We start from the raw sequence: 19905 nt of genomic DNA on the forward strand, positions 1-19905 counted from the left end.
AAAAATAGACTAAATAAATTAGAATGAATTTGAATTTAATGTGAACAAGACGAACATATTCTGTCGCTCGGACCACAGCAGGAGATAGAACGCCATGGAAGGAGGAGCTTTGGAAATAAAGGAGAAGTCCCCCCAGTGCGCTGATACTCAGAAATGAGGAATGGAGAATGAAAATAAGACTCAGCTTTCTGGAAGTGGCATCAGAAACTCTGCTGTGGCCCTGAAGTTCAAAACACAACTTTTCATTAAAAAAATGAACAAACTAGACAGTGTGGAGGAAACAAGTTCTTCTGATAGTGCGTGTGTGTAAATTCTTACTAGGCAGTGTTATTATGGAAATGCAAACACTATTGTTCAGTGTCCACCAAAGCTGCAATGCTGATCCATTTCAGTCAAATGACTTTGCTGTAGTAATTTGTAAATGCAAATTCTTCAAAATGCTGGTGTGGCCAATTCTTGAAGATTTGAAAGTAACTATTATCTGTTTCTTTTGAATCTCCACCAGGTTAATGTCAAAGGTCACATCAGACACACTTCACTTTGAACTGTGTATTTCTGTACATCCCTGAACATGTACAAACCCTGATATGGTTCATATTTTTGCATGAATATTGAATGAAACTCATTTATTTTAAGGTTCTGTCATGTGTTTTGTGAAGTTAGTGTTTGATTCCTATCAAGTTTTTTAAAAATAATTCTTCACCTTCTCATGACAAAAATACACAAAATTAAAAAAACAATCTCTGCAGTTTAAATATAAAAGACATTTTCTTTAATGTTATACTTGTAATACTTTTCCCTACAGGTTGTCAAATTTATATTTTATCTTTTCCATGGCTTTTGTCTTCAATTATAGTTTCACTGTGACTTTAGTGACATCTAGTGGTGAAGTTTCATGTTGCAGCTCAATATCCCTCACCTCACCCTACCATCCAAATTTGAGAGAGAACCTGTGGCAGTTTTCATAAAAACTCAAAAGGTGTTTAGTTTGTCCAGCCTCTGTAGAGAGGACCTGCTCCTGATGTAAATATAAAGCTTTTAAATATAAAGGGCTCATTCTAGGATCAAGAAAACAACAATTTGTACAATTTAGATGATTAAACACTAGTGAAAACATCACTAGGATTATTTTATATTAAGTTTCTGCCAATAGATCCCTTTCAGCTAATTCTTACTCACTGAACCTTTACATAATAAACATAGACACCTTTCTTTCTTCCAGTGTAACAATAAAGGAGAATCTGCGGATTTCTAGTACTAAAATTTACAATTTGATTGATTGAAATTTAGGTTAATCGCCAATACCTCTGATAACCAGTGATTTAAATCAAGACAAATCTTCCGAACTGTACTGCTGTCGCAAAATGCGTGCTTCAATGAATCTGTCATCCCATGCTTAGCACAATTAATACAAATTGTGGTGTATTTGAATCACAATTTGTCTTTGTCTCTTGAATAGACTGCACATTACAAATCTTCATTCTGAGAAGTTAGATTGTACCTATGACAAAGTTTCTATAGTTGTGTCTTTAGTTGTTGTGTCTATAATTTCTACAGTATTATTTAAACTTTAATTTATTACCTTTTTCTCCATCAAATATAAATGTTGCTTTGCACTTCAGGGTGACAGTTAAACCTGTTCTACTTGCTGTGTTATACAAAAAAACAGTGGACAAAAGAAACAAGATGTCAATTTTATAATAATAGTCAGCTGGACGTGACATTGGCAGATGAGCACCGGCTTATCCAAGATTCAAGATTCAATTTATTCATCCATAAAACCATGGAAATGACAGTGACCATACCCTGTCCAGCCACTGCTGATTACAAAAGATAAATACAGATAAAATATAGAAAAAACAATAAACTACAATATTCAATTATAAAACATAAAATACAACATCACATTGAGGCAAATAAATAGTAGTTTTTTCAACTTACAAATTAGTTTCAACCCTGGAACCAAAACCAAAATACTAAATACACAACAATAGATAGATTTAAATCACAAGGCTCTATTACGTCTAAAACAATTAATAACAAGTTAATAACAATGTGAAAGAGGATTGTGAGGTATGCTATGTGCACCACTTCTGTTATTCTATCTCTGTTAAGCAATAATAATAATAATAATAATAATACATTTATTTAGCACAACATTCTGTTATGAATGGATTAAAAATTGCATATCTACACATCAAGTCTGCTAAAAGTAAACGTAACAGATACATGAAACAACTCTACCAACATTAACTTGGCCAAAACAATTAAAACAATGTTAAAGTGTGAGAATGATTATTGCCACAATATCTATGGATAGCTTTATATAACATCAGCTTCATGAACAGAAGAGATTCTGAGACGGGCAGAGTTTACACCTCCGTCGTCGAAGCAAGGACTGAAGAAAGGGTAGAGTTTGCCGTTGAAGGTGCAGCCAGTGAAGGAGTAGATAATATCTGCAGTGTCAACGTCATGAAATGAGACTAAACCCTCCTCATAATCTACAAACACCCCCACCCTCTGAGGTCGCGATTTCAGCGGGAGCAAGATGTCAGGGTCGGCAAGAGCTGTGTACTCATTTCCATTCCTTAGCTGCAGGGTCCAGTAGCCGGCTTCTGGGCTTGAAGTGACTAGTCCTTTCCTGTTTGCCAAACCACTGGCCACTCCCAGATCCCACTTAGTCTTCCCTTTAACCTCGACTTCATAGTAAAACCTGCTGGAGGAGAAACTCTGCCTCCCCAAGACAAGGATGCAAGTAGAGAATCTGTCCGGGTTGTCTGGAAGAGTCATGTCCACATCACTGTGATTCACTTGTTTCCCATCAACAGACAGGGTGAGTGTGGGGTGTGTCGTGTTAGGGTCGAGGGTCACGTCCACTGCGTACTGCTGCACCCTCTTTAGTTCAGCCTCGAGCAGGGCCATTGTGTCTCTGCTGAGTGTCTCTTTGAGGCGGGCCACGGCTCTTGCCACGGTCCCCTCAAACGATAGCTGATGGAGGCTGACTTTCTCCCAGTCTTTAGTGGGTGGGAAGGTCCTCAGGGATGAGGAGTTCTGGAGGAGGTGGAGGGGATCGTCAGAGCGTGACAGCTGCTTAACCTCATCGTTTCTCCTTGTCAGCTCGGAGATCTCCCGATCCAGCTCTTCTATAAGGCCCTTGGCGTGATTTGCTGTAATTTCCTGTTTCCTCTTGATCTCTTCTGTGAGCTTGGACAGATCCGTCTCCAAAAGCTGCTTCAGGACAGTGAAGACAGGTACACCATCTGCTGCTGCTTTGTCTGCAGCTTCTTTGCTGAGCTGCACTGACCCTCTGAGCTCCAGCACCTTCAGCTGCCTCTCCTCGATCATGCACTGAAATTCAGCCTCCGTACTCGCCAGCTTAGCCTTCTCTTCTTCACATTCCTCACTCAGGGTTACAACATGGTGTGAGTTGTGGTCAAGCTCATAGCAAAGGTGACACACACACATCTGGTCTGTCTTGCAGAACAGCTCCATGAGTTCATCGTGCTTTGTACACATTCTGCCTCCAAGGTTGACCAGAGGCTCGATGAGCTTATGTCTCTTCAGCCCTGACACTGTCCGATGTCGCTCCAGGTGAGTCTCACAATACGAGGACAGACACACCAGGCAGGACTTAAGAGCCTTCAGCTTGGTCCCAGCGCAGATATCACAGGGAACCTCACCTGCTAGGGCAACTTCCAAGGATTTTTTCATGGCCGACTGCCTCAGCTGAGCAACCATCTCAGATATGAAGGTATTGACGTGCACCTCAGTTCTGGTGTCGAAAGACTTTTTGCAGACGGGACACTGGCGTTTTCTATTGATTCTCCAGTTTTCAATGATGCAGGCTTTGCAGAAGTTGTGTCCACACTGTATGGTGACGGGAGCTGTGAACACGTCCAGGCAGATAGAGCACAGAAAGTTGTCCTCCCATAGCACACAGGTGACAGCTGCCATGCTGAACACACTGGGGCCTAAAGTATGGATTTGACATAAAGTCAGTACAGAAGTGTTGAATTCTTAAAATGTTGAATTATTAGACTGTTGATTTGTCGAATGAGTAGTCCCATGTGCACATGCTAAAACTACTGATGCTAAAACTACAGAGTTAAAATGTGAACTCACCAGCAGGAGCCAAATTTCAATTGTTCTTCGTAGAAGCAGAGTCTTGTATTGACTGCAGCTGTCGCTCCAACTGGGGGGGATGTGACTTCAACCATTCAGTGTGGCCCCACCTCTTCCTTCAAAGTGTCTTTGTGTGTGTGTGTGTGTGTGTGTTTGTATGTGTGTGTGTGTTTGTATGTGTGTGTGTGTTTACAACAGAATGCCGCTGAAGCTGTTCAGCAAGACTGACTAGATGAGCCTGTTGGACAGAGGGTGAGTCTCAGAAGACACAACATAAGACATAGAAGATCACAAAATGATTTTTTGCTGAACTGTTGATCCCATTATTTCCATTCCACTATAAAAACACATTTACCAGTTCTCTGATAGAGCCACTCTTCACGCTGCTGCAGCTTTGATACAATAGTGCAATATGTGTATAGGTTTAGGATTTGGTAAATCACATCATCAAAGTACTTAATCATTCTCCTCGGTTATTTGAGCCCTCTTATTCTTTCAATGTGATCTATAATTCATTTTGTCATGCCATTGTATTATGAATTTTTCTTAAAACTGACATTAAAGAAATTAGATTATAGGTTGTTGTGGCTGTCATATGGATCGCTGTAAAAGTTTATCAAGAGTGTGCCATCTAATGACTACAAATAAGTAAATACTTTCATCGTTATAAGTATTCGTTATTTGATACAGTAAAATGCCTACATTAAATTTAAATGTGGCTCCTTAAAATAAGCCTTGATTGTTGAATGTGCAAAATAGCAGTTGTGTTTGATTATATTGTCTTAAAATTATAACTGAATCTACTCATTTATATCATACATTTAAAATAGATTCCTAAAACACTGTCTGTTACTGTCTAATGTCATATTTTTTAAACTTTATTTCACACTCATTGTTTCAATCAATAATAGTCACACTTTCCTTTTTCAGTCAAGAGAAAAACCATGTGTTCTACACTCACCACTATGCCGATGGAGGGGTTTCTAGTCGAATTTGAATGTCGGGGCTGCAAAGCTGTTTACCAATGAAACTCAAGTGGGTTGTGGACTCAACATTTACATTTTTCGGTGAACTATCCCTTTAAGATCTAAAACGATCTCTGATTGGCCAGCCAGCACTTTCTCAGTTGGCAGCTGGTCGCTGTACTGTAACTGCTCTGGGGGCGGGACTTCCTTTAAGACACAACAATAATTATCAGTTTGCACGATAAACTGTTGATATACAAACATTTAATAGTAAATTCAAATATTTTGTCTGATAGCAGTATCATTAATTACTTTAAAAGATAAAATACAAATATTAGGTTATCATTGGCACACGCATTTAAATAAGAAGACAAGTGATTTGATGATAATAATCCAAATAGATAGATAATTAATGATAAAATAATATTAACAATAAAATTATTATTATTGTTGTTATCAGTTAATCAAAGATAGGACAAGTTATCTCAGGGTAGTTTAGTTACGTTTATTATTATTTCCAACGGCTCCGCTGTGCTGTGACATTTGTGGTATCGGCAAATAAAGGCGGAGTGAGCGCTCTCGCCTCCCCCCCACCTCTCTGAACTGCAGACGGAGCAGACAGAGGAACAACATGGACCCAAACACGACCATCCTGCGAGTCAAGAGAAAACGAGGGACCGACCCCGCGGACGCCTTGTTGCTGGCGTGCAAACGGATCCGTCCGGAAACGTCGCCGAGCTCCGGTGAACCGGTCCCCGAGCCCAATGAGGCCGAGGTGGAAAACTCAGTCTTCAAACTCGTGGCGACCGTAGCGACACAGGTGAGAGGCCCGTTGCTGTGTTAGCTAGCAACGCTACATGCTAACGTCAACGCTGCTGCTGGTGGAGACATTAGTTACTAGTTAGCTGCAGGTAAATACACTTTAGGTAGCACTTCGATATAACCGCACGTTTTTTAAATAAAATCCACTGGTCCATGTCAAGCTGTATGTAGCTTCGTGTTGTCGTCGGAGAAAACAACGCGCCCCCTATGCTAGTTGTTGTTAGCATACCATTCACCCTGTTAGCAAACATTAGCCACACATCGGCCCTAATTCGCGTTAGCCTGTGCTGTAGTTAGCTCATTTTGTGTTAAACGTAGCTGTGACGTGTTTACAGGCCTCGAAAATGATTCGACTTCACCCGGAATCCAAATCAACGGAAAACCAACAGACGTTATGATAATGTTCTTTACAGAATTAAAAGAAGCAATAAAGTAGAGGCCAGAAGCAAAAACTCTATATATATATATATATATATATATATATATATACGCGCTGTACCTCCCATATTTAGATTTTGATCCTGGCCCCGTCCCACCCAGTTCTCAATAAGAATGACAACTGCAATATAATTCGAGAAATAATTAATATACAACTAATAAAAATAAGTCAAATACATTTAGTGAAACCTGAGTATATCACCACGTACAAATGAACTTGCAGCTACATCTTGTGAGTTGTAGGTGTTGGAGTTCACACAATCTGTAAGTCAATCAAGTGGTCATAATCATAGGGAAGCGCTGTTAATCGGTCAAAATAAGAAAGAGGAGCCACCAGGTGAACCATGATATTTTTGGGCTGATCCACAGATGGGAAATTTGATGGATTCTTTTTAGTTTGAGGATCGTCATCATGTCTTCTAATAGGGATGCTGGTGAAGGGGGTGCAATGGACTACCAGAGGATTAATTTCCATCTTCAGGCAAGAAGGGAACTAAAAGCAATCACATTTAGCTCTTTTGATATACGATTTTCAGCTGATTCCCTCAATCTCGGTAAAACCTCAACCCCAATTCTTTAAAAAGAATTTTATTATTAATTTATGGTTATTTTGATTTTCTATATGGTAGATATTCATTGTCTTCTCGTCACCAGGATGCTCCCGTTCAGACACGGGTCCGACAGGCTCTGGCTAGGCCTCGAGTGGCCCACGCACTGCGCCCCTCTGCCACCAGTTCTCAACGGATAACTGGGGACCTACGAAGCACTAAGTGGAGCACCCGGAGGGAGGAACGCTACAGAATACTTTCCAGCCACCGCACAGGCCTTCCAAGTCCAGCTGATCAGCAAAGCCTCCAGACAGATGCTTCCGAGAGTGCAGAGGAGTCTGGGAAAGAGCAGGACAAATGTTTGGGTCCCTGTGAAATTCAGGTGGTCGATCTCGAACATGAAGATGTAGAGGAGCAGGGCAAATCTTCTGGCAAGGTGAGTTTAGTTGTTGTAGTGGACGTGAGATGGGTATTTTGTGTGTTTTGACTATCAATAACCATACTGCATAGTCAGAGCTCCAGACACAAATTTTTCATTGGTTACACTGGTGCGATTATTTTGGTTTATCAGTGAATAAAAATACCTTTTTATTTAAACTTCATTTGTCATTGACCCATACACCTTATTTGAGTATTTCCGTTTTAGGAAATGTTCTTTCTGCTCACTACTTCACTACATTTATTCAACTATTTTGGTTACTTATTATCTTTTGATTTACACAAATACTGGGTGGTATAATCTTTTAAAACGCAACACATTGTTAAAGAAACCCAGTGGTTTCCACATTTCTTTTACATCTAACATAAAAAAAAAAAATCAAATAGTAACTTACTTTTGATCTCCTTAAATTGTATCATCTTGGTTATTTTTATCGAATTAAATCCAATTATATAATTTCCTTTGGTTACACCGAAACTGGTGTAATGTGCTATATTGATGATCCAATGCTCCTTCTACGAAAAAAAAAGAGATAAAAAACCTTGGTACAAGTAGTAGTTGCAGTAGTATTACAGATAGAGTGGAGGACTTTGATGAACTGCTGCAACAGCTGGCACTAAGGTATTAGTATTTTGTCTTCAGTATTTAAGTTGTGGACGGTCCTGTTTGTTAAAAGTCCCAACTATTTGTCTGTAAACAGTCCCAGCTGTGCTCATTTGGTACATTAATTGAGTGTAGCTCAAAGTAGTCAACATGTCCTTTTTAAAGACAAAAGTGATCAATGGCTAACATACATTAACAAAATCTACAAATATACTTTCAATCACATTGGATTGAAGAGGAAGGTGTTCTTATACAACTGCTTCATGTGACATTGTCAGGAGAACACATTCTTATTGGTTAGATGTGTAAATGTTGGAAGCTAAACCGTGAAAAAAATAACCATGGTCCAAAAAAATAAAAGCCACTATTTCACTTAGGATGGTCCTGACAAACCGTTACACATGTGCCTGTTCTTCCATTCCCTCAGAAGAAGAACACGATGGTCACAGCCAATGTGCAATGTTTCCCATTAATAATCTAGACTGGCTGCCCGCCATATTCTAATTTGTCCCACCACTGTTTCATAATGAACCAAAAACATTTTCTACACTTCTCATAACATAAGAGATCTCTAACTTTGGCGTGTGCTGCGCTGCTTGCTGCGTTTTCACTTGCACCATCACGCTACTGCTTGTTCGTGTGCTTGCATGCTACCTCGTGCTCGCACTATGGTCCGAAACGTTTTAACCATCCGGTTATAGTTTCAGCTGCAGTTGTGGCATGCACTGCAGTTCTCTTTCATGCACAAAAACTTAACTTTCACTCTTCAGTCTGTACCAGTCACTCTGACTGTTGTGTATGGCTGACCGTCTTACACATGCACCCCGTTAACATAATAGATAGAAATGAATACTGTGGGAAACACTGTTGTGTCTGTGTGTGGTTATGATGCAGCATGCTGAGCTGCTCCTGTGTCTTGCACACAGACCCAGAGAAAGAGAATTCACACATTTTATCTTTAATACCAGACTTCACTACCCATCTCTAGCTTCAACTGCCTTGATTTATCTGATCAATATTATTTAAGGCATTGGGAAACATTTCTAATATGAATGTGGAAGATTGTGTCTCAACAGTAATTTACTATCTTTTTTTCCCTCCATCTTACTAAAGATGTGCTCTGACCCAGAAGTGATCCTGTGTAACAGCACAAAGATGCTGCGTGAGCGTCTGTGCATATCTGGAGAGAGGCTGGATGGTGATCAGCGTGGGCAGGACGATGACTACGTCTACGACCTTTACTACCAGGAAACAACCACACCAGGGTGGATTCAGGACATCCTGTCTGTCAGGGCCTACGCCGATGAGGGAGAACTGGTGTGTGTGGATGGATGGACAGACAGATGAATGAATGCTGAAATCGGAGTGAGTGAATGGGTGAAATGGAGAGTAGACATGGGGGGTACGAGGAGTCTGAGTTCACAGCTGTAATAACTGGGAAATTTGTATTTGAATGAATCAGCAAATGTCAAATGGCATTACAGGCCAACCTGTAATTTCTGTGGATACCGTCTGACTTATATTTCTTTATTTTATTAACTCTGAGTAGTGGCTCTGAATTACGACTTCAGGACAATCAGTCCCATTGTAAACGTGTTTGTCCATATGTTGCATTTCTTGCAGTCTTAATGTTTTTGGCCTAAAAATTCCCAACACAAACTTCGAAATATTTAAGATAACATTTCAAGTGTTCAGAAGGTGACTCAGAATTCAGACTTAAGGCTTAAGCTTAAAATGAAACAGGCTTTATCTTTATCATTAACAACTTCTCAAACAATAATCAATAACAAGTAAACAAAAACCAGGCTTTCAAAGGAGTTGTCATCTGTCCCAGGTGCCTGACCTTGTGGTTCATGAAGAGGAGGTGTATGAAGACGAGGATGATGAAAACGAGGAAGGCAACTGGAGGAACGACTACCCTGATGAGGGAAGTGATGCAGACAGTGACAGAGAGGAGCGCTATGGTGGTATGTGTTTATTCACTGATTTCCAGACGTCATTGTCTGCACAATGGGGTCCAGACTTTCTCCAGAGTTTTCTTTTCACGTATGAACAATGTAGCAGGATATTCTCTGCTCAGACACAGGACGTAACATTATTTCCACTCTGGAGATCACATGTTTTTGTTTACATCACATCGGCGTAGGCCCGTATGACCAAAAGCTCTCAATCCCATCGCTTCTCTAAATTGACACCGTGGTTTCTTTCTCCTGCATGTATGGCCTTTCTTTTTCATCCTGAGACATTTGTTTCATTTTAGTTTAGCATCCGTCAAGTGTTGGAAATATCAAAACGCCAACTTGCTAGTGGTGAATACTCGAGACAATCTCCTGCAGTATTCTCACATGGAACATAATCCAGAGGTTTTACTAGGAGGAAGCATTGAGATTTCCCTTCAGTGGAACTAAGGGGCCTAGTCCAAACAAAGGCAATGGGTTTGTCCCAATGGGTTTGTCCCAATGGGTTTGTCCATATAGTGTATTTATTTAAGTCTGTAGTTTTTTTAAAACCCTTCAATACCAAAGCCTGTGTAGTCAGAAGCTCCATTAGCTTGAGTAATGCTGCAGCCCGTTATTTGCTTGTACATTATATACTTAAGAACTAAACTCTGTCCTTCCTGTCACTGATTGGCTGTTGTGTGTGTGTGTGTGTGTGTGTGTGTGTGTGTGTGTGTGTGTGTGTGTGTGTGTGTGTGTGTGTGTGTGTGTGTGTGTGTGTGTGTGTGTGTGTGTGTGTGTGTGTGTGTGTGTGTGTGTGTGTGTGTGTGTGTGTGTGTGTGTGTGTGTGTGTGTGTATGCAGGCTACTTGGAGGAGGACCACTCATACAGCCGGAGGAGCTGGGAGCACTACCAGACTGAAGTGCTGCATGAGCTTGGCCGCAATGGTGAAGCTGGCCGTGAGGATGATGAGGATGACGATGGAGACCAACTTAATTCTGATTGATCTAACCACTAACCCGCACCTGTCAGTGGATCTTCCCAAAGCCCTGTCCACACATAATGCCATACTTTACAGAGGTCTGTGTAGATGAGAGTGGGGGGAAACACAGATGCTTAAGTGGCACAGAATATGATGGAAACATGCCAGGAAAAAATCCTATCTCCTATCATATGGGGCACTCATCAGATTTTATTATTACGTTCCTAATTTCTGGTAAAATTGACCCAAACATCCTTTTAATACATGTTATATTTTCAAAGAGTTCAGTTTTTATGTGCCAAAGTATTATAATGTAACTGAGCCTCAAAGCTTCTAAACTAAAATACAAATTTCACGCATCACATACAGTATATCTGACACCTCTCTTTACTACACAGATTCTGAAGGGGTTGCTGTTATTTCCAAAAGGTCCAGCGTCTTATTTTTTTTTTTACTGTGGTGGAGTGAAGTTTGCGTGTGTGTTTGTTCAAAGTGGATGTGTGTTAGAAATGTTGCACATTAGTGTGATATGCCTCGTATGCTTTGTGCCGTTAACAATTCTGTGAGCGACGTGTCTCGGGCAATGTGTGGTTGCAATTTAGGGTGTTTGCATTTTTTTTCGCATGGTAGTGTGTGTACGTATAACTGTGCGTGTTAGATTTTTTGCATAATGTGGAAAGCGTGGTGCACCATATTTGTTGTGGGTGTGTGAGATTGTTTAGTTCATAATTTCCCGCTGAAATTCAGATTGTTTCTCTTGGATACTTGTTGACTTTCACTTTTGTAAATATGTAGATGTGTATAAAAGGAAAGCTTTCAAAATAAACATAAAACATGTCAGTGTCAACTCTTTTTCCTGCATGATGTAAACACAAACTGGTTCACTTACAGAATTTATTGATATTTCTTATATGCATATATAAGTCAGACAAATCGAATCAAAACTGAAGAGAAGTACGTATTTTATTAAAATTAAATGTCTAGCATGTGGAGGAACAGTGAAATGTTAAAATTGAGACTTCATTCTCATTGCTGGTGTAGGTGTACTATTGAGTTACTGTCCTAAGGCAATGCCATTTTCTTTGTCTTTATTTTTGAGGTAGGCCATTGAGGTGAATGAACCAAATCTGGTCTGAAATGTTCATACTTGTTTTGAATTGTCATAACTCTCAGGAATACAAACTTAGAATCAGCCTGTCTCATCTTGGAAACATAACTCTTATCTTGGGAGAAGCTCTGCCGACCTGTCAGCAGCAGACAGGACGCACTGAGGAGCAGATGGTGTTTGATTGAAAATTAAATTTCATTGACACCATCTATAAAACTGCACTGTAGGAAACTGCTTTTAATTTCCTACATTACTGCACGAGCTTAAATTTGCCCAATAGTGAAATATATTCGTACAACTGTTAGCACAAGGTAAAGAATTAAAACTGGTTTATCAACAGTGGATTCTGCAGACTAAACCCGCCTCAGCCTTTAGACAAACTTTAAAACGCTGACACAGGTCAAATGGTAGAAAAGCATAGTTTCCGCATATATCAACTACAGAGAAGAAATAGCTATCTTGCCACGTTGACAATTTTTGGATCTGCTTCAAAACTGAATGGCTTTTTCCTTAGGTCCTCCCCCACCCCTCTGGAAAATTTGATGGAAATCGGTCCAGTAGGTTTTGCGTAATCTTGCTAAAATACAAATGCAGATAAAAGCATAACCTTTGGGTGGAGGTAAAATGGCACCAAACTGACATGAAGGCAATGACATTAGTACGATGATCCAACATCTTCAGTTGGCAGCTTACAAAACATGTTCTTCCCTTAGTTCATTCAGGAAGTGAACAGACGATTTACAATACTTAAATCCTCAGGTGAGAACATTCACATATACCTCTCACAATATCTTTCAATTACAACGATCTAAATCCATTAAATAGAATCTACTTATGAGGTTGCTGTGGTCGTGTGCACAGACCCGTAAAATCTCACAGGCACAAGGCATTTATATAATTATTACCTGTAAACCAAGAAGACAGATAATCATAACGAAAGTCACTATTCGTCATCAAATAGTGTGATGAAGAAATCAAACTGTGTGTTACAGTACTCACAACATGAAATACGACACAGAGAACTGTGTGGACTGAACGTTGAAATCCTTGCAGGTCCTTGAATTCCAGGAAATAAAGCTGTGAGTGAACATGTGCATCTGTGGCAGCATTTTCAGTGTGGTAAACTAGTCAGTGAAATCGGAGAGCCTCAGTGTGGTGTACAGTCTGAAGCAATAATAAATGGTAGTCATAAATCCTTTTTCCACAGCAGAATCCCTTGTCAGGTCCCTCTGGTGACTGTCAGCTCTGAGGCAGCCGAGGCTGCTGGGTAAAGTTTTGAAACCCACTGGATGCTATTCACTTTTGTCGCTCTCTGTGAGCACACAGTAGCAGGTGTGCTGGGTGAAGTGAGTCACAGAACCTGCACACACAGAATGAGAGAGAGAGAGAGAGCACATATAGTTACATTATCATTCATGTATAACATACTCATTGATGAACTGAGACGACAATGCGCCGGTCACCCTCGGGTGCTGGGTTGTGTAGTGAAACTCACGCAGCAGCTTGGTGATGACAGGTGGTCGCTTGGACTCCGGTAAGTAGACGCCCAGGAAGTAGACAGGAACTCCTGACAGGGCAATGGCGATGCCGATCAGAGAGTTGACGGTGTCGCTGTAAAGAGGCACTGCCACCAGGAAGATGGCGCACAGACAGAACAACACCGGGAACAATAAAGACAGCTGTGGAGAGAAGAATGAAGACGGAGAACGTGAGCACTTAATTTACTGTATAATTTCAAAATCTGTGCAGATTTTCCTCCTTAATTATATGTAATTATGTATAGGTATATGTGTATTTAATTTGTACGGACAAACTTGCATTATCATATCAAAGCTTGCAGAGGGAAATGTATTTGTTAATGACAAAGAACTAAAGATATGATGACAATTATAAAAGGGATAATGCAAACCCTGCTGGGGATCGGTATAAGCTTTAGTTTGTGTCTACTGTCCTATCGGATGCAAAGACACTTATATGATGAATCATTTTATGATCAATATGAGGTTAAGATGTTTACGCTGCAAAACAGTATTGAACTTCTCCACTATGATCTCCTTTTTTATTTATGATGAGAGTATGATTATTGATTATCATTTCAATTCAAATCCTGCACATGCTCTCCTATTAGAACCCAGATAATTATATGAATGGCTGGATGCTGCTCTCACCTTGAGAGGTCTGGGTCTGTCAGGCTCCTTCCAGCGGAGGTAGATCTGGCCGGCGATGGACAGACCCATGAAGAACCAGTAGCTGAAGCTGTAGTAGTTGATGAGTTGGAAGACGTCCTCCACTGTCAGGTAGATCAGTGACATGACACACTGGACAGAGGGAGAAAAACAGTGATGCACTTGTTAATGATACTATAAATATATATATATATATATATATATATATATATATATATATAGGACATAACTATATACGTAACTGATCCATGTTCATACATTGAAGATGAGAGCAGGGATCGGAGTGAATCTCTGGATGTGGATCATGGACAGAGTATTTGGAAGGTGGCCCTCGCGGGAGCCCACAAAGAACAACCTGGGCACAATAAACAGAAAATATGCACCAGACAAAACAATAGTCTGTTGTAGATTAACCTCAGTGTGTGTTTCTGTTTGTGTGTTCTACCTGGATGCAGCGATAACGGAGGCGTTGAGGCCTCCATAGCAGGACAGAGCCACAGCGATGGGGATGATCCAGCTCATCACACCAAGTGTGTTATCTGCAAATGTCTGAACCAGACACATAAACTAGTTTAACTAGTTTCAGCTCACACAGACACATACAAAGTGGTCAAAGTTAAGTGTGCTTACCACTGCCACTGCGTCACTCGCCAGTATAGCACTAACATCCAGAACAGCATAGTAGGCCACATTGGTGAGGATGTAGATGATGGTGACAATGGGCATCGAGATGGCGATCGCCAACGGCAGGTTCCTGCAGTGACAGGACACCGGATCAGTATCAAACTGATACGAGGAAAGTAAAAAGAGAAAAACAAGGATAAATCACCTTTCTGGATTTTTGATCTCCTCTGTAACAAAGTTGAGGGTGTCCCAGCCCGAGTATGAGAAGAGGGCGGAGTAGAGCGCCAGTGCAATGTTACCGGGATCTGTAGAGGATCCCTGAAAGGAGGACTCAAAGTTGGTTGTGTAACCTAAGACACAGACACAACAATTAAAAGAACAGTAGGTGATGTTGTTATTGCATCCATGTAAAGAAAGAGATGATGAAACATTCATATATGACAGTTCACTGCTGCTGTAGTTGAGTCCTCATCACTCCTCTGTCAGTGGCTGCTGAGGTTTTAAACGGTCTGATCCAGTCCCTACTTTTCTACCATGACAGCCCATGAAAACATGTAAAGACTAGTACTATGATGACCAGGACTGAATACAGTTCATGCCAGTAGATATTTAACTACAGCCAATAAGTTATCAGAGCCATTCCTTTAATTTTCTACCTGGGCTGCAAATTCTTTTTTATTCTCCACATAACAGAATGTTGTGCAGGAGGGTGACACCACACACACACACACACACACACACACACACACACACACACACACACACACACACACACACACACACACACACACACACACACACCCTGGCACAGCTTGACGAGGCCCGTGACGATGATGACGATGAGGGCCGCCACCTTGGCGTAGGTGAAGATGTCCTGAACGCGGGTGCCCCACTTCACATAGGCAGAGTTGATGAATGTCAGTAGGCCTGTGGAGACAGTAAGAGTTTGATGGGATCAGGTAGATCAGCAAGCAGCAGTGGATCAGGGTAGATCGAATGTACTCACACACGCACGCTGCAGCGATGAGCCTGGACCCTACGTACGGTGGCTCACATGTCGGGAAGAGCGGCTGCACCAGGTAGTTTGCAAACGTAATGGCGATGACCGCCTGACTGGTGGGCTCAATGATCAACAAAGATGTCCACAAGCGAATAAACGCAAGGAAGCCGCCAAACGACTCCAGGATGTATGCATAGGATGCTCCTGATTTGGTGATGGTGGTGCCCAGCTCGGCGTAGCAGAGGGCCCCCACGACAGAAAACAGCCCTCCGATCACCCAGATGACCAGGGACAGCCCGTATGAAGCGCTGTAGATCAGCACGCCCTTTGGGGAGACGAAGATTCCGGAGCCGATCATGTTTCCCACGATTAGGCTGACACCGTTGAGCAGCGAGATCTCCTTCTTCAGCTGCATGCTCTCTTTGGGGGGCTCCACAAGATTGGAGGATTGGCCATTCATCTTCGTGGATTCCTCATGGTCGGCCATGGCGCCGTCGTCTCAGCGGGAGAGAGGACAGACCTGCTGTGGACAGTACAGGCCCTGGTCTCTTTCTAAAAAAAACTCTGGAACAACCTGTTCAAGACATTTGAAAGTCAGTGTTGGTGCGGTAAAGATGGTGAGTCCGAAAAGTATCTTTTATCTCTAATGTATCAAACACTGGTAAAAGGATGAGCAGGTAACAGAGGTGAACAGGTAGTGAGAGGAGAAACACAATGTGAGGTTTTCTTTAGGGTAAGATTATGCAGAGACCACAAAACTTTGTGAAAGGATGTGGTAAGGGTCAGGAAGAACCCATTAAATGTTGATCCCGATCTGCATCAGGATCTGCAGGAGTTCATTGATCACTTTCTTTGACATTGCGAGATAGGGCGTCTTTCAATATTTTCCCACAGGGAATATGCAAAGATCTTGATGAAAAGAAATCAGGCATACTTAGGGAACTGTTGGGCCTTGGCAGTGGTGTGGGCTTAATTCTAGTTTAAGAATATACTATAAAGTTGAGGCTGACTCAGCAGGTTGAAATCACGACTGTTTGCTGTCCTGGCTCCTAAATGGTGGAATGAGCTCCCCATTGACATCAGGACAGCAGAAAGTCTACACATCTTCCGCCGCAAACTAAAAACACACCTCTTCCGACAATACCTTGAATAAAAGTTTAAACTAACAATTTAGTAGCACTTAAATGGCACTTACTTATAGCACTTTGTAGTTTGGCTTTCTTGAAGAAATTGTACTTTCTTGATTCTTGTTGTTCTGGGTTTGTTCCCTCATGGTTGAATGCACTTATTGTAAGTCGCTTTGGATAAAAGCGTCAGCTAAATGTAATGTAATGTAATGTAATGTAATGTAATGCTGAGTCACCAGTCACCCGGTCCTGTCCATGCCCTAAAGCAAAGCGTCAACAAAACCTTTCAACTGAAACATAAAACATAGCACAGATAAACATTTAATGTCTCTTCAATTGAGTCAATCCCATTTCAAGGTGGTCGTGTCTCAAACTCACACAACAAACTATATCCTGTGATAACCTGGGATTGTTGAGAGAGGTCTCACCAGTCTGTGTCAGTCTGATCAGGTACCTCTCCTGCCATGACTTATGGTGAAAAAGAGAAATATAAGTAAAGGTGGCATCATGTCAGAGAACAGTGCCAACTATCTGCAGGCCGGAGAGGTGACGTACGAGCAGAGGTAGTGCTGTGTGTGGAATGTAGGTGTGGAATGTCTAATTTATAAGTTAACAACATGAGTACAAACTGGACTGAGGGGCCACTTGACATCGTGTGCTGGGTCTACGTGCGCGCCTCAGTTCGACCAATCAGCATCTTCCTTATGTGCAAAACCCACCAGCAGGCCACTTATCTGATGACATCAGACCAATCAATAACTCAGACAATCTCACTGCTGTTTGAATTTGAATCTCATTAGTCAACTGAAACTCGTATAAAGACAGAGGCAACTCCCTGTACTGCGGCTGTTTGCCTGGAGTGTGTGTGTGTGTTTGTGTGCATGTGCACTTGTGTGAACTTGTGTGCTTCAGGCTGTGTAAGCCGTGAAACCCTACACATCTCAGTAAACCATGTCTCACCTCCAGTGCTGGAACACAGGAGCGGCCATGCGTGGACGTCGAAGAAGTGTTTAATACCATTGCGCTGATGTCCCTGATTTTAATTTGGCCACGACTTTCGACCCCCAACTCTCTCTCTCTCTCTGAGGTTTCTCTAATGCAGACCTACAAGTGGCCAAAAATAACCACAAGAGACAAAAGGGAAGCAGAGTGTAATGCAGAGTAAATCATTGACTAATGTTGAGAAGAGGTCGACTGCTGTGCTGTGATGGTCTGAGATCGGCTCGAAGCCAATCATTTATCTTAACTTTTACTCAATTAATCGAACGCCAGGAACTCAATCAACATTTACTTTTTCAAGCAAGTACGCTGTTTATCTGTTTTTTTCATGGAATACCTTTGGAGCTGTTGCTTTCTTTTACTATTTTCTTAAAATGTACAGACCAAACAACAAATCGATTAATGTAGAAACTAATCAGCAGATTCATCGATAATTAGGTGATTATATTGTCAATTGTTGGCCCTGTAGCTTTGTCCTTCTCAGCTTGTGTGTGAACATGTAGAGTTTGTCCTGATTGTGTGTGTGTGTGTGTGTGTGTTTGTGTGTGTGAGAGTGATAAGAGCATGTCCACGTGTGGCTGCTTGTCATCGAACACCCACTGTTCTTACTGCTCACCACCACTTTGTGGGAGGAGCTTCAGACTGTGATCAGGTAAACATGTCAAGTGAAAACTGTTGACATGTGATCCTGACACAAGAGGAACCTTCCTCCCTGGGTCCTGTCCACTCCAGTGAGAGGTGTCATAATATAGCTTTGGATTCATCTACCTCCATAGCTCTGACCGTGCTAAGGATGTATGGTTCACTTTTAATGCTGGGTCAGCTGATATGATGTTGGATTAAGAACAACAACAACACCAACAACAACAACAACAATAATAATATAGACTGTGACGACAAAGAAAGGCACTGTATTGCGTCCAGTAGCCGGCGTTGTGTCACTTCCGCTTATTACTTTCAAAATAAAGTCTCAATTATGCCGTAGTGGAAATAAGTTTTATTTGTCTTTCTTTGTCTCCAAATCTTGTAGTGAAAATGTCAAGTCTACTTTCTGATGGATGACAAAAACACACAAGTGGAGAATAAACGGGAGGGGATTCAAGGGAGCGGCTCGATCCACAGCAATAACAAAGAGCACAAATCCAGATGTGTTGTTATCAGACCAAATACAGATCAATGTTGTTACAGCGGTGATACTACATGTTAGGAGATGTTACAGCTGACTGTGTGAGGACAGGTCCCAGCTTCGTCTTTGTCCTGATCCAGTCTGAGCAGCATCAGGGCTCCGGACAAATAACATGTCCACCTCAGTAAAAACACACACGATACATGACTATCACCGCCTCCTTACCGCCGGCTCTGCCTCCGCTCTCCGCGGGGGTTCGGCTCGCCTCAGCCGGTGCGGACAGACGGGACTTCCCGGTCTTTGTCTACCTTCTCGGGACACACGGAGACGTGGTCCCGCTGCGGCAGAGAGCAGCTCCTCCTCAAGGGGACTCTGTCCTCTGCCCTGTGGGTTTCATACTGTCTCTGTGGTTTGTCTTACCTGAGCTGCTGGTGTCCGTGTCCGTCCTCCTCCCTGCAGAGCGCGGTTCACATCCACACACAGTCCGCAGACAGATGCTCCATCATCTGCTGCTGCTGCTGATAATGTTCGGAGCACACGTCATGTGACGCTGCTGCGCCTATAGGAGCGTGGCGAGACCTTACTGTATACAGTCTACGGGTGTGACATGCTAACGTGTGTGTGTGTGTGTGTGTGTGTGTTTGAGGATTATTTTTAGAACAGGACAGTTTCTCAGTCATTGAAAATACATTTGGTCAGACATTCAGACCCCAGCACATACAGCCACCAGGGTCAATGAAGGCATCGCTGTCTGAGGAGGACTATAAGTGTGTGTGTGTGTGTGTGTGTGTGTGTGTGTGTGTGTGTGTGTGTGTGTGTGTGTGTGTGTGTGTGTGTGTGTGTGTGTGTGTGTGTGTGTGTGTGTGCGCGCGCATGTGT

At 41.9% G+C, this 19905-nt stretch overlaps 3 protein-coding genes across 3 annotated transcripts; 1 reads left to right on the plus strand and 2 right to left on the minus strand.

The window, feature by feature from the left end:
* Positions 1-1618: 1618 nt before the first annotated feature.
* On the minus strand, positions 1619-4694 carry LOC117753566 (nuclear factor 7, ovary-like). The gene is made up of 2 exons (XM_034571738.1): positions 4123-4694; positions 1619-3971 (listed from the first exon to the last, which is right to left on the minus strand). The coding sequence occupies exon 2, from the start codon at positions 3952-3954 to the stop codon at positions 2323-2325; it is 1632 nt and encodes a 543-aa protein (XP_034427629.1). The 5' UTR covers positions 3955-3971; positions 4123-4694; the 3' UTR covers positions 1619-2322.
* A 971-nt stretch (positions 4695-5665) lies between these two features.
* Positions 5666-11696, plus strand: slc7a6os (solute carrier family 7 member 6 opposite strand). The gene is made up of 5 exons (XM_034571831.1): positions 5666-5907; positions 7002-7331; positions 9051-9254; positions 9772-9904; positions 10738-11696. Exons 1-5 carry the CDS (start codon positions 5719-5721, stop codon positions 10878-10880), a joined length of 999 nt encoding a protein of 332 aa, XP_034427722.1. The 5' UTR covers positions 5666-5718; the 3' UTR covers positions 10881-11696.
* Positions 11299-19637, minus strand: slc7a6 (solute carrier family 7 member 6). Its single transcript, XM_034571791.1, has 10 exons — positions 19447-19637; positions 15781-16348; positions 15576-15701; positions 14980-15124; positions 14781-14904; positions 14596-14699; positions 14409-14505; positions 14133-14282; positions 13460-13643; positions 11299-13324 (listed from the first exon to the last, which is right to left on the minus strand). Exons 2-10 carry the CDS (start codon positions 16259-16261, stop codon positions 13257-13259), a joined length of 1479 nt encoding a protein of 492 aa, XP_034427682.1. The 5' UTR covers positions 16262-16348; positions 19447-19637; the 3' UTR covers positions 11299-13256.
* Positions 19638-19905: the final 268 nt, after the last annotated feature.

The sequence above is a fragment of the Hippoglossus hippoglossus genome, chromosome 3, assembly GCF_009819705.1.
Source record: "Hippoglossus hippoglossus isolate fHipHip1 chromosome 3, fHipHip1.pri, whole genome shotgun sequence".
Lineage (NCBI taxonomy): Eukaryota > Metazoa > Chordata > Actinopteri > Pleuronectiformes > Pleuronectidae > Hippoglossus > Hippoglossus hippoglossus.

Excerpts from the sequence above, each read along its gene's own strand:
- LOC117753566 (XM_034571738.1), bottom strand. The coding sequence starts at position 3,954 with ATGGCAGCTGTCACCTGTGTGCTATGGGAGGACAACTTTCTGTGCTCT.
- slc7a6os (XM_034571831.1), top strand. The coding sequence starts at position 5,719 with ATGGACCCAAACACGACCATCCTGCGAGTCAAGAGAAAACGAGGGACC. Across the intron at positions 5,908-7,001 it reads TGGCGACCGTAGCGACACAG|GATGCTCCCGTTCAGACACG; the intron begins GTGAGAGGCCCG and ends TCTCGTCACCAG. Across the intron at positions 9,905-10,737 it reads CAGAGAGGAGCGCTATGGTG|GCTACTTGGAGGAGGACCAC; the intron begins GTATGTGTTTAT and ends GTGTGTATGCAG.
- slc7a6 (XM_034571791.1), bottom strand. The coding sequence starts at position 16,261 with ATGGCCGACCATGAGGAATCCACGAAGATGAATGGCCAATCCTCCAAT. Across the intron at positions 15,125-15,575 it reads CCTCGTCAAGCTGTGCCAGG|GTTACACAACCAACTTTGAG; the intron begins GTGTGTGTGTGT and ends TCTGTGTCTTAG. Across the intron at positions 13,325-13,459 it reads TGTCATCACCAAGCTGCTGC|GTTCTGTGACTCACTTCACC; the intron begins GTGAGTTTCACT and ends CTGTGTGTGCAG.